The sequence below is a fragment of the Ovis canadensis genome, chromosome 1, assembly GCF_042477335.2.
Source record: "Ovis canadensis isolate MfBH-ARS-UI-01 breed Bighorn chromosome 1, ARS-UI_OviCan_v2, whole genome shotgun sequence".
In the NCBI taxonomy this organism is placed as follows: Eukaryota; Metazoa; Chordata; class Mammalia; order Artiodactyla; family Bovidae; genus Ovis; species Ovis canadensis.
In genome coordinates, this window is record NC_091245.1 from 196,404,242 (window position 1) to 196,416,792 (window position 12,551).

Below are 12,551 nucleotides of genomic sequence, written 5' to 3' on the forward strand. Positions count from 1 at the left end.
CTGCCCGCAGCACAGACCCACTGTTTGATTTCACACAAGTGCATACGAATGAACACACACACACTCACACACGCTCTCCTCACTCTGCTCTGCAGCCCCTGCATGAACACCTTCAAGGCCAGAAAATCACTGCCTCCTCATCCAACTGCTTTCATCCTTGGATAATCTCAGTGGTGAATGCATTCCTGTCCATACTGAGCCAAAATTCACCTCCCTATATCACTTCCCCCTTTTAACTCAGAAAGTGTTTAGAACATAAGCATTCAATAAACAAATACAGAAGGACAGCAAACCCGCAGGATTTCTCCTGGCACTGGGAGTCTGCAGGTGCCTGCGGCTGGCTGCCCAGCTGTGTCCAGCCTGGCTTGCACAGGAAGGGATATGTTTTAACCCCTGATCCCAGTGGTCGCCCCAGAGCAGCCTACTGGGAACTTTCTAGGGCCTGGTGGATTCCCCTGGGGTCCTAAAGATGCCAAACCTGTAACCTTGGCTGGATTTTGGCCCCAACAAGGATCTCTCCGTGGTAAGAGTTCAGGGTCGTTTTGTAATCTTCGGAGGCCTTGCCTAGACTCTCTCCTGCTGTCCTGTGACGCTGGTGACATTGCAGGAATGCTCAGGCCACGTGAGGGGAGGAACCTCTGCCTGGAACTTTGATCAGCGCCAGGGCTGCTGGGTTCGTGCTGACCACTGACCACTCCAGAGGCCCTTCTGCTCCAGAGGAAGAGCCAGGGCAGCTGGTCCTCACCTGTCAGCCCCTCACGGTATGGTCACTACAAGGCTGCAGGGGCCATGGGGGCATGGGAGGAACCTGGGGTCCCAGCTCAGGGGCAGGAGACGGGCTGGCCGCTTGTCCCAGATTTCAGAGCATATCCCTAACTCCAGGCAGGCTGCACCTCTGTGCCAGGGGAGGGGAAGTCCCTGAGGGCTTCTCGGCCAGGGTGGTGCTGGGTTGGGACTGGAGGCAGGCTGTGGCGGGGGAGTTCTGAGATGGAGGTGGTCTGGTCCCTGTGCTCAGGGAGCTCCCAGTGGATAGGAAGGATAAGTAGTGTGACGACATGTCCCACCTGGCCTGACGCCACCCTTGTTTATGCCTGTCGTTCTGGCATAAAGAGTCAGACACAACTTAGTAACTGAACAACAGCAAAGTCACTAAGTCGTGACTGACTCTTTTGTGACCCCGTGGACTGTAGCCTGACAGGCTCCTCTGTCCTTGGGATTTCTTAGGCAAGAATACTGGAGTGGGTCACCATTTCCTTCTCCAGGGGATCTTCTTGACCCAGGGGTCGAACTCATGACTCCTGCATCGCAGGTGGATTCTTTACCACTGAGCCGTTAGGGAAGCCCATAATTATCAATAGCTCCTCTTTTATTCTCAGAAGTGTCCTGGTTTGGATGATAAAGCTGAAATAAGACATGCATGTGGCTACCTTTTAGTCAAACATTTATTATATACCCTGCACTGTATTAAGTGCTTTATTATTTACCATCTAATTTAGCATATTATGGTCCAACTGGGTGCTAATTTTAATACTAAGGGATGGGTTATAACCAGGCATTGTGAAATTGAGGCTTAGAGAAATGGAGTGAACTTCCCATTCCGACACAGCCAGTAGGCAGTGGTATCAGAATTTGCACAGGGTGCAGCACCAATAGAGCCTCAATCCCTGAAGCGGGACGAAGACGAAGGCCCTAGATACCGGCTCATGAGAGCTGCAAATACATTCAGTTCCGTTTGGCACCCAGGGCCTGAGCACCTATCTGTGCTCAACTTTAAGTCAGGTGCTGGGGTGCACGGCCAGGAAAGGGATGCTGCGATCTCAAGACCTCTGCCCCTCCACCCCCATCCCAGAGGCTCCTAGTCAGGTGGTGCAACTGACTAGAAGGCAGCGAAGGACCCACATGGTCAATGGAAGACAAGTTCCTGAGGGAGCCAAAGGAGATGCAGTCAAGGAAGGCTTCCCAGGGGAAATGTGACTTATGCTGTCCTGGAGGATGGGGAGAATGGGGGCAGGTAGCAATAGGGAAAATGTCAAGGATGGGCCTTCTACAGTGGAGGCGTCTATGTAATCAAGGACCAGAGGTGGGGCCCATGGGGAGCATTTGGGGAAAGGAAAGTGCCAGGTTCACAACCTGCTCTTACTTCAGAATGTTTGTTCTCTTCAAGAAACTACAATGGAAAAGAATATACAAAAAAGAATGACTGTATATGTCTGACTGAACCACTTTGCAGTGCAGCAGAGATTGGGACAACATTGTAAATCAACTATACTTCAATTTTTAAGAATTAAAAAAAAGAAGCTAAGACACAGTAGATAGACAAGTTTCGTTGAGTCTCTACAATGTGATTGCAAGGAAGGAAAGGAATCAAGGAAGCACCTATTGTGTGCTTGGAACCATGCTTCAGGTTTTATATGATTTCTTTAATAACGTTCAATCTTATGACAACAGGGATGCCTGTTTATTATTTTTTAAAGTTGAAAATATATGATTAAGCAAAAGGAAAAAATGAGAATCACCTGCAATTAATTCTGTTCGTCAGAGATAACCCCTGCAAATATTTTTGTATATAATCTGAAGCCATTGAGTCACTTCGTTAACTTAGCCTCCAGTGTGGGTGGAAGGGTCTTATTATGAATAGCAAAGACATTCTTCTCTTATTACTCAGGATATTCCAAAGGTTTCTGCAGCTCTGCGCCAGGAACCAAGAGGAAGACCAAATATATATTTATTATATCAGAGTATCATAAACCCATGGCCAATTGTCTCATTTAATTGCCACAATAGCCCTAACAGTATGTAATGTGGGTTTTATTTTCACGACTGATCTCCATTTACAAATATGGAAACTGGGACTCTGAGGGATTACTTCACTGTGTTTTGGGGGGTGGGGGGTGGGGTTGGTTGGTGGGGAGGGGCCTGAGGTAGGAGCCCAGCCCAGGTCCCCCAGCCTCAGCCACTTGGCTTATTTCTCTGATTGAGAGCAAAGGAGACTGGGGTCCTGGGAACCTCGGTGAAGCAGTCAGGGGCTCCAGACGAGCCTTGGAAGCCTTTTTTCTTGCCCCAAGATGTTCTGGAGCCAAGGGCAAAATCCAACCGTGTTGGTGAGACAGACCCTGATGTAGATACCCCAGTCAAGGGGCAAGCCCCTGGGGCTTTCGGGCTGGACTCTGAGCTCCCATCACCCTCTGGAAGGAGTGAGGGTTGGCTCTGTGGTGGATGATACAGAAATGTGCCAACACAAAAGCAACTTGAGAAGAGGGAAGAGTCCATTTGCAGCCAGTTACATCCCCCACCCTCAAAAAGCCAGGCTTCTGTGGCTTGCTGAAAGCATGGAACATTTCTGTGGGCATATTGCTGCTCTCTGCGCAAATGCAGAGGTGGTTTGTCAGGTGACAAGCTGGAATATTCCGGCTGCTGCCCCACCATCCCCTCTGGAGCCAGCCTCCGAGGTCCCTAGGCAGGGAAGCTCCCCGTCTCCTAAGTCCCTGGTGACCTGCTCTCAAGGGTGGTATGGGGAAGGGGCCTAGTCCAGGGCATCCTGGCCAGAGCCATCAGAATCCGAGCTCCACTAAACCAAGCACGAAACAGTGACCCATTTCCGCTGGCTGGGAGGAAAGAGCCAGAAAGGGGCCTCTCTCGGGTCTGCCAGTGAGGCGCTCGGATGATCCCATCTGTTTCTCCTTAGCTGACTCCTGTGGCTACTTCAGCCCAGAGCGGGGGCTGGCCTGGGCTCCTGTAGCCGAGAGTCCTCTCTGTGCCTAGCTCTGGGTTGGGAGCTCTCAGTGCATTTTCTTACTCAATCCTCAGAACCCGCGAGGAAGGTAGTGTTGAAGTTTGCTATTTTGAAGATAAGGAAATTGAAGCACAGACAGTTTAAGTAATTCAGCCAAGGCCACGCAGCTAATAAGGGGTGGAGATAAGATTTGAACCCAGACTGTCTGACATTAGAGCACAAACTCTTAGCCATTCTAGAGGGATGTGAGAGTGAGTCCTGGGCTGGGAGTGGATCATCAGTGTTTGGAAAGCATCAGTGTTCTCACTGTGAATACTATCCTCCACTTCCTCTTGCCCCAATAGACTGGGGCAAGAGGATCTTGCCCTGAAACTTTCTAGGCCCTGTTCTGGCTTTCCTCTTACCATGGCACACCAAAAGGTGAGAAGTTTGCAAGATCAAAGGGATATGCCCAACCAGAGGCTGCATCCCAATTTGAAATCCTGCTGCAGGGACCCAGGACCCAGGGCTTATGTGGGGCACATCCCAACTTCATCTTCTCTAAGCCGACTCTTGTCATGGAAGTGCATGCCTGTAGGGGTGCTGGGGCAGCTGTGGGCTCTCTACTCACAGTACCAGAGAGACTTGGGTGGGAAGAGCAGGGACCAGGCAGTAGGCCAGGTCCCTTGTTTATGTTTCACTGTGGGTCTCGGAAATGTGAGGAGGGGTCTGCCTGTTCCAGGAGCCTTGTGGTGTCGCTGCAAGCACCTGGCTCAAAGCTCAGGCCACGGGGATAGATTCTGGCCTGCACTTCTTAACTATAGCTCCTAGTCGCTCTAGCTCTGGGAGCCCTGGTTTCCCTGTTCTGGGAATGTCTCCATCTGCCAAGGATCATGATGAAAGCTCTAGGAGCTAGCAGGTGGGATTAGCCCCTTAGCTCAGCTCCCTATATCAGAGAGGCTTCCCCCACCTCCCCCACCCACCACTGCCTCTCTCGGGTCTGCCAGTGAGGCGCTCGGATGATCCCATCTGTTTCTCCTTAGCTGACTCCTGTGGCTACTTCAGCCCAGAGCGGGGGCTGGCCTGGGCTCCTGTAGCCGAGAGTCCTCTCTGTGCCTAGCTCTGGGTTGGGAGCTCTCAGTGCATTTTCTTACTCAATCCTCAGAACCCGCGAGGAAGGTAGTGTTGAAGTTTGCTAAGCTGATTTGTTTACACTTGATTTTCTGTGCCTCTGATGCCATAGTTTTGGCTCAAGTCTTGAATTCTCTAGTTATGGGTTCTTTTGGAAAATTATAAAGGATATTATTTTCAAGTTACAGTGGGTTAGAAGTTAGAGGCATGAAGCAGGGTAGGTGGGGCACAGTCTCCCCCTCTCCATGACCCCTCATTCACGGGCACCTCCTGCTTTGGTCGCAGCTCTTCCAGCAGGAGTGATCAGGGAGACCAGATCTCGGTTCTAACCAAGGGCCCACTGTTTTGACCCCTGGGAGCCTGGCCTTGCTCTCTTGATGAGGCTGGCCAGATGGTCCCTGAGGACTTTGTGTCCATTCTAATGAGATTTCTCCCAGAAACTGCCCTTCAAGAGCCAAAGACTGAAGGGGTTAGCAGGAAGAGGCTCGGCATGTTGATAACATCACAGCATGTTACAGACAAGAGTTGCTCCCTCTGGTTGGCAGGGGTGTAGGGAGGGGGGCGCAGGGCCATGTTCGTGCCTGACTGTGGTCATTCTCTCCACCCTGGAACCATTCGAGGGAGAGGCAGTTCTGCCCGAAACGCTGCTCATCCCAACTGTGGAAGGATTGGTTCAAGAAACTCTAGCTGAGCCCACCGTGAGTCAACACTGTGCTGGATGCTGAGCATAGAGCGATGACTCTACCCTAGACAGCGATCACTCTATCTTCTCACAAAAGAGACAGCTGTGAGAATGCATCCTGCAGGGGACCATGCTAGGTTGCTAAGATAGAGAAACATACGGCCAGGCACCTCCTTCCTGGGGTCAGGGAAGCCTTCTGTCAGGATCCCCAGGGGTTTGCTTAGAGTCTAGGGGCAGCCCAGGTGGCAGATATGAGTGGGTGAGTGGAGGGGACCATGGCTACCCCATCCTTTAGCCAGGCCCTCTGCTTCTTATTTGTACTCTGTGCATCCAAACTTGAGAAGATAAAGTCTCAGGCTAAAGTTGAGCTCTGTAACTCTGGTCTGGGTGGGGGCGGGCCGTAGGACCAGGAGGCTTGTCCCTTTCCCTAGTGTGTCCTGCGTGGCAGGCTGGTGCCATCACTGTTAGAGACCTTCCCAACCACTGTATAAAATCCACTTCCTGTGGCTTACATAGGAGCCTCCAGGGAGTTATGTGCTTTCTTAGGGAGAAATTGTTCCTTCTCTATTGATTAGGCAGAAAATTTCCTGGGAAAACTGAGGGTTATGTTCTTGCCTGGAGAATCCCAGGGACAGGGGAGCCTGGTGGGCTGCCGTCCATGGGGTCGCACAGAGTCGGCAACGAGTGAAGCTGCTTAGCAGCAGCAGCAGCAGGATTGAGTGTCTGAATGGGAACAGGTCTCAGGGGGCTTTTTGAAAGCACTGTCTTTGCTTGCGGAGCCCTTTGGCCCAAGCGGAATCATGTGATGGAGAAGGCAGCCAGCAGAGGGCAGCAGAGAGGCAGCCAGCAAAATGTGCTTGGGGCCAAGGCTCCCAGAAGGGAGCCAACTGAGCTCTGGCTGAGGATAGGTAAACTGAAAAAACTATGATTTCTATTGTGTGAGGGTTTTCTCTTTTTTCTGCCTTTCCTTCTTGCTGTCTTTAAAGCTAAATATATTCTATTCAAAGGGCATTTTGTTATTCCTCTTTTTTTTTGGTGTTCAAATAACCTTTTCTGTAATGATGGTGGTTTGCACCCTTTAACAATAGTTAACACAGCTTATTAATTACACTTTCAGACACTGTCCTAAAACCTTTACCTATATTTACTCATTTAATCCTCCGATTATCCCAACATGGTTAGCACATGGCTATTATCCTCATTTTACAGATAAGGAAGTTGAAACACACATCCAAGGTCACATAGCTAGAACACTGGAGTGAGCTGGGATTCCAGTGAATAGAACCTGAATCACTATACGCCACCTAAATGTTGATGTGGGTGGGGGCAATAGTGACCTGGTGGTGCAAACCCCAAAATGGGGCAATTAAGCCCCTGTTGGTCTTGTCATGTGAGAATGTGAGCCCAAAGCCCCTAAGTCATCCTGAAATCTGGAAACATTTAATGTGCTATTTCTCAGTGTCAATATGCCAACTAGTGGGTCATACATTAACAAAAAAAAATTGAATGGCAAGGGAAATAGGCTTATAAGATGTGTCACCAATTTGTGACCTGTGAATGGATACTGGCATTCAAAAAATTGTATATTTAGTGAACTATAAACTTGGTTGCCTTCCCTTATTTAAAGCAAACCCCACCCCCACCCCAAACAAATACCTATGGGTCTGTAGAATATGCGCCTCTGGGACCTTCTTGTCCACACAGTGTTGGCAACTTTTGTGGGCTCCAAGGTGCTGGTGAGCTGAGGGGAGCATTTTGACAGCAGTGCTGAGGAGAACACAGACTCATTTCAAGATAAGAGCCCATCTATCCCGATGGCCGCTCTCAGACTCAGCTATGCAAAGAGCTGATGGGAGGAACTCCTCATAATTAGGTTCTGGAATGTGCTGAGGTTTGGAAGCTCAGGAAGAGTTATGGTTTAAAAATTTCCAACTCAGGAATGATCTGCCCATATCTTATGTATTATCTTAAAAATTCCACAGTACCCATGGTCTCCTTTCATACGCTTCTTCCATGCCTTTTGGTCTTGTTCCTACCTCTTTTCCTTTTCACTGGTGGCTCAGATGGTAGAGTATCTGCCTGCAATGCAGGAGACCTGGAGATCCCCTGGAGAAGGAAATGGCAACCCACTCTAGCATTCTTGCCTGGAAAATCCCATGGTCAGAGGAGCCTGATAGGTTATAGTCCATGGGGTTGCAAAGAGTTGGACACGACTAAATGACTTCCCTTTCACTTTCCGCTTCTTCCCTCCAATCTGGAAAGAACTCGGCTAGTCCAGGAGGCCAGGGTCTAGGTCCTGACAGTAACCCGCAGGTGACAGCCTTGCTGTCAGGAGGTTAGAACTGTGGTCCTACTGAACTTGCAAGGCTGCTGTGAGGCCTTGTGAGAACAACTATCAGAAGCATAAGCAGGCTCCTGGCTCTCTGATGGGTGCCTGCCCTCGATGAAGGTGCCGCTTCTGTTTTTCCTTCCCATTCGGGTGTAGGAGATGCCGCCCGGAGACTGGCTGCGCTGGGCCTGCCTCCTGCTCCTGGCCAGGCCCACCCTGCCCTGCCCCCAGGGCTGTGACTGCTTCATCCGGGAGGTATTCTGCTCAGACGAGGGGCTCGCCGCCGTCCCACTGGACATCCCGCCACATGCCACAGACATCATCTTTGTAGAGACCTCGTTCACTGTGGTGGGCTCCAGGGCCTTCAGTGGCAGCCCCAACCTGACCAAGGTGGTCTTCCTCAACACCCAGGTGTGCCACTTCAGGCCAGATGCCTTCGGGGGCCTGCTGGGGCTCCAGGACCTGGAGATCACCGGGGGCAACTTCTCCAACCTCAGCGCCGACATCTTCTCCAACCTGATCTCGCTGAGCAAGTTCACCCTCAACTTCAACATGCTGGAGGCCCTGCCTGAGGACCTCTTCCAGCACATGGGTGGCCTGGAGTCCCTCCAGCTGCAGGGCAACCGGCTCCAGACCCTGCCCCAGAGGCTTTTCCAGCCTCTGAGAAGTCTGAAGACCCTCAACCTAGCACAGAACCTCCTGGCCTACCTGCCCGAGGAGCTCTTCCACCCCCTCAGCCGCCTGCACACCCTGAGGCTGAGCAACAACCAGCTGGCAAGTCTGCCCCGGGGGCTCTTCAGCCATCTGGGCAGCCTGCAGGAACTCTTCCTAGACGGAAACGCCATCTCCGAGCTGTCCCCAGAAGTGTTCGCGCAGCTCTCCTGCCTGGAGGAGCTATGGCTGCAGCGCAATGCCATCAGTCACCTGCCCGGGTCTGTCTTCTCCGCCTTGCCCAACCTGACCTTCCTGAGCCTGCAGGGCAACGCGTTGCAGACACTGCCTGCCGGCCTCTTCGCCCACTCCCCAGGCCTGGTCAGCCTGTCCCTGTCCCACAATCAGCTGGAGACAGTCCCCGAGGCAGCCTTTGCCAACCTGACCAGCCTCAGATTCCTCACGCTCTCGCACAACGCCCTCACCCATCTACCAGCCGGTGTGTTCAGAGGCCTCGAGGGGTTGGTCAAGCTCTACCTGAGCAGCAATAACCTGACGGTCCTGCACCCCACCCTCTTCCAGAACCTGTCCAAGCTCGAGCTGCTCAGCCTCTCCAGGAATCTCCTGACCACGCTCCCCGAGGGCATCTTCGACACCAACGACAACCTGTTCAACCTGGCCCTGTATGGGAACCCCTGGCAGTGTGACTGCAACCTGGCCTATCTCTTTAGCTGGCTGCATCAGTATAGCGACCGGCTCTTCAACATCCAGACCTACTGTGCCAGCCCTGCCTACCTCAAGGGCCAGGTGGTGCCTGCACTGAAGGAAGAACAGCTGGTGTGCCCCATCACCCAGGACCACCTGGGCTTCCAGGCTCCGGGCCCGGAGGACAGGGAGCCGGGGGGCGCCTGGGATCTGGTTGCGGAGGAAAGGGCAGCCAGGAGCCGATGCACCTACAGCAATCCCGAGGGAACCGTGGTGCTGGCTTGCGACGAGGCCCGGTGTCGCTGGCTGAGTGTCCAGCTGTCCCCCAGGCAGGGCTCGGGCTCCTCAGGACTACCCATCAATGCCAGTCAGGAGTGGGACTTGAAGTCCAGCTGTGGCTCTGTGAGGGTCACTGTGTCCATTGAGGCTCTGGCAGGGGAGCCATAGGTGCAGGGCAGATGGGCCAGGACCCTAGGCAGATGGCCTCTGGGCCCAGCTGGGCAAGAGATGGTGAGAGGAGCTGAGGCTTGGGTTCTTCAAATGCGAGGGCTGGAGTTGCATCTCCAAGGTGGACAAGGGGGCATGGCTGGCTCCACCAACCAGGGCCTCTTTCATTACCCTGGTCTCTGAGAATGATACCTAACAGGACCTTCTGCAAGCTTTGCAAAGCACCCATCGAAGCTGCGTTGTGGTCTGGAGAATAAAGCAATGCGGCTCCCCTGGTGTTTTTCTGTTATTTAATACTTACCCCTGTCTCATCTCCACCCTGAGATACCAGGGCTCCGTTTCCACAAAATAGAGGCCAACCTCTCTTGACATCCAGTTCAAGAGCCAATGTCTGTTTCTATTCCTCTGCCTCAAAACGTGGTGTTTTTTTTTTTTAATTGAAGGACAACTGCTTTACAATATAATATCGTAGATTGACGCATATACAGGGAACCTAGAAAGATGGTACTGGTGAATCTATTTGCAAGGCAGCAGTGGAGATGCAGAGATAGAGAACAGACTGATGGACAAGGTCACGGAGGGTGGGTAAGGAGAGGGTGAGACAAACAGAGAGAGAGGCATGGAAACATATACACTACCATATGGAAATGTGGTTTTAATTGATCAAAAGAGAAAGGGAGAGGATAAAAGCAGGGCTGATGAAAAAGATGAGGGGTGGGGTAGAGCTCTGACTTGGTGTTGAGGACTCAAGCTGCGCTTACCCACCTCCAGGGGGGTCCAGGAGAAATCAGGTGACGGGGCCCCTGGGGAGGGCGAACACCGTGGCCTTGCCTGCTCAGCTGATAGGATGGCTCCTCCCTGAGGAGCGAGCCGGGAGGACAAGGAGCTGGGTGGGCGGGGACGGATGTCCTTCAGTTCTGAGCGTCTGCGCCTGTGGGCTGCTCACTCACAGCAATGGTCCTCTCTCAGCTCTCAGGACACCATCCTCTCACTCAAGTCTGGCTGCACCCCCCCAACCAGTTTTCCCCTCACCTCTTGCATGCTGGTCGCCTTCGGGTTGGCTGTCAGTCGGGTTCCCTGGGTAATCCCCATGCAGACCCTTGCAGTCAGATCCCACCTCTACACTGATGACCTCAAATCTCCATCTTTAAAAAAATAATTTAATTAACTTATTTGTTTGTTTAGTTTTGGCAGCACTGGGTCTTTGTTGCTGCAGGGGCTTTGCCCTAGTTGTGGTGATTGGGGGCTCCTCTCTGGTTGTCTCAAATCTCCGCCTTAGGCCTGGTGTCTGGCTCCACGGTGACACCTCTCTCTGCTCAGCAACTGGTGTTCCAGCAGGACAGCCACACACATGTGTAAGCCAGACTCTGTCCCCAGCTCCTCCAGGACCCCTGCCCTGCAAGTCACCAAGCCCAGGAGCTGGGAGTGGTCTCCAGACTCTCCTCCCCTTAGTCCTCATGGCCAGCCTGTCACTGACTGCCTCTGAGTGTCCTCTGTCCGTATCTCCTTTCCCGTTCCCAGCCCGGAGAAGCTCTTGGTCTCCCTGTACTGAACCACGGCCCAGCCGCCTGCCCGGTTTCCCTGCCCACGCCTACAGCGTGGACTGGCTTGGCTGAAGTCCAGGGGTTGGGAGAAGAGAATCAGATGTAAGCAGGCTCTCCAGGAGCTCACGGTCTGATGGGAAAGATCAGATAGGGGGTGTCTGGGATGGAAACACAAGCTTGATGGGGTGGGCGCCGAGCAGGTGCTGGCGAGTTCAGGGGAGGCAGAGGTCAGACTAGCACAGACCTCCGGAAGCTGTGTTGGATCCCTGAGCCTTGAGATTGTGCAAGCAGAGCGTGAGCCAAGGGGTGGAGACAGGCAAGTGGTGAGGTCAGGGCTGAGGCCTCTGGAACAGGCTGGTTAGAAAGCAGATGGAAAGACAAGCAAGGCTGGAAAGCTAGCTGGAGTCTCGAGGGCCACGGTGAGCAGGCTGCGTATTCATTATGGATGCCCAGCTGTTCCTGAAGGGCTTTATGGAGAGGAAGGTGCTGGGGTCCAGCCCCGGTGGATCCAGGGTAATTCGAAGGGGAGACGGAATAGGCATCCTAGGAAAAAACTTATTTAATTACAGATATATAGAGAGATTAGAAACGGATAGTGTAGTAGGAAAATAAGTGGAGAAAAGGAGGCTGAAAAACTTGGTTTACGTGGAATACCAATCACCACCTACGTAGGCCACAGGCGTCTTTCCGTTCTCCCGAAGGAGAGGAGGCACTGAGGCCTCCCCGGTCCGATCTCAGAAGCCCAGGCAAAGTTAGTAGGCTTGGTGAGTACCCACATACCAGATGGGAATTCAGCCAGAAGGGAAGAAAACAACACGGGGGAATCAGAATTTCCAGAAACTGATCCGATTTCTATATTTTTGGGTTTGCTTATATACCTTTTGTTACACATAGGGATGAATACAGAGTCACGCGGGGGTCAGTAGTCCTGACCTTTATCAAAATCAGGTGCTTTACATAAAAAAAGATCTTAGGGGTTTTACATCATCTTCTGGCCATGAGGCCTGCTGACATTTTACAACCCTTTCTTTCTGAAAACCAAAAACTTATTTTTTCCAAGGGTGTTTTTTCTTAAACCAGGCACCACCCTCCAAATAAAGTTGCATTCCTATAGGGTGAGGGTGTAGTGAGTTACAATCAAGAAAGGAATTTATTTAACCCAAGGTTAACATGATTAATCTTAAAGGTTAATACTTATTTCTCCTATATGCTTAAAGGTTAATACTTATTTCTCCTATATGCTAGTTATATTCATTATAAGTGTAGGGAATATGGAGATTTAGCAGCAAACATCAGCCCAACAAATGAAAATCCTTTCACCAATGCTTCCCTTAAGATCTATTTAGTCTT

General features: G+C 51.8%; 1 protein-coding gene across 1 annotated transcript; it reads left to right on the forward strand.

Moving 5' to 3' along the window:
• Nucleotides 1-316: 316 nt before the first annotated feature.
• On the forward strand, nucleotides 317-9,933 carry CPN2 (carboxypeptidase N subunit 2). The gene is made up of 2 exons (XM_069579462.1): nucleotides 317-761; nucleotides 8,011-9,933. Exon 2 carries the CDS (start codon nucleotides 8,014-8,016, stop codon nucleotides 9,655-9,657), a length of 1,644 nt encoding a protein of 547 aa, XP_069435563.1. The 5' UTR covers nucleotides 317-761; nucleotides 8,011-8,013; the 3' UTR covers nucleotides 9,658-9,933.
• Nucleotides 9,934-12,551: the final 2,618 nt, after the last annotated feature.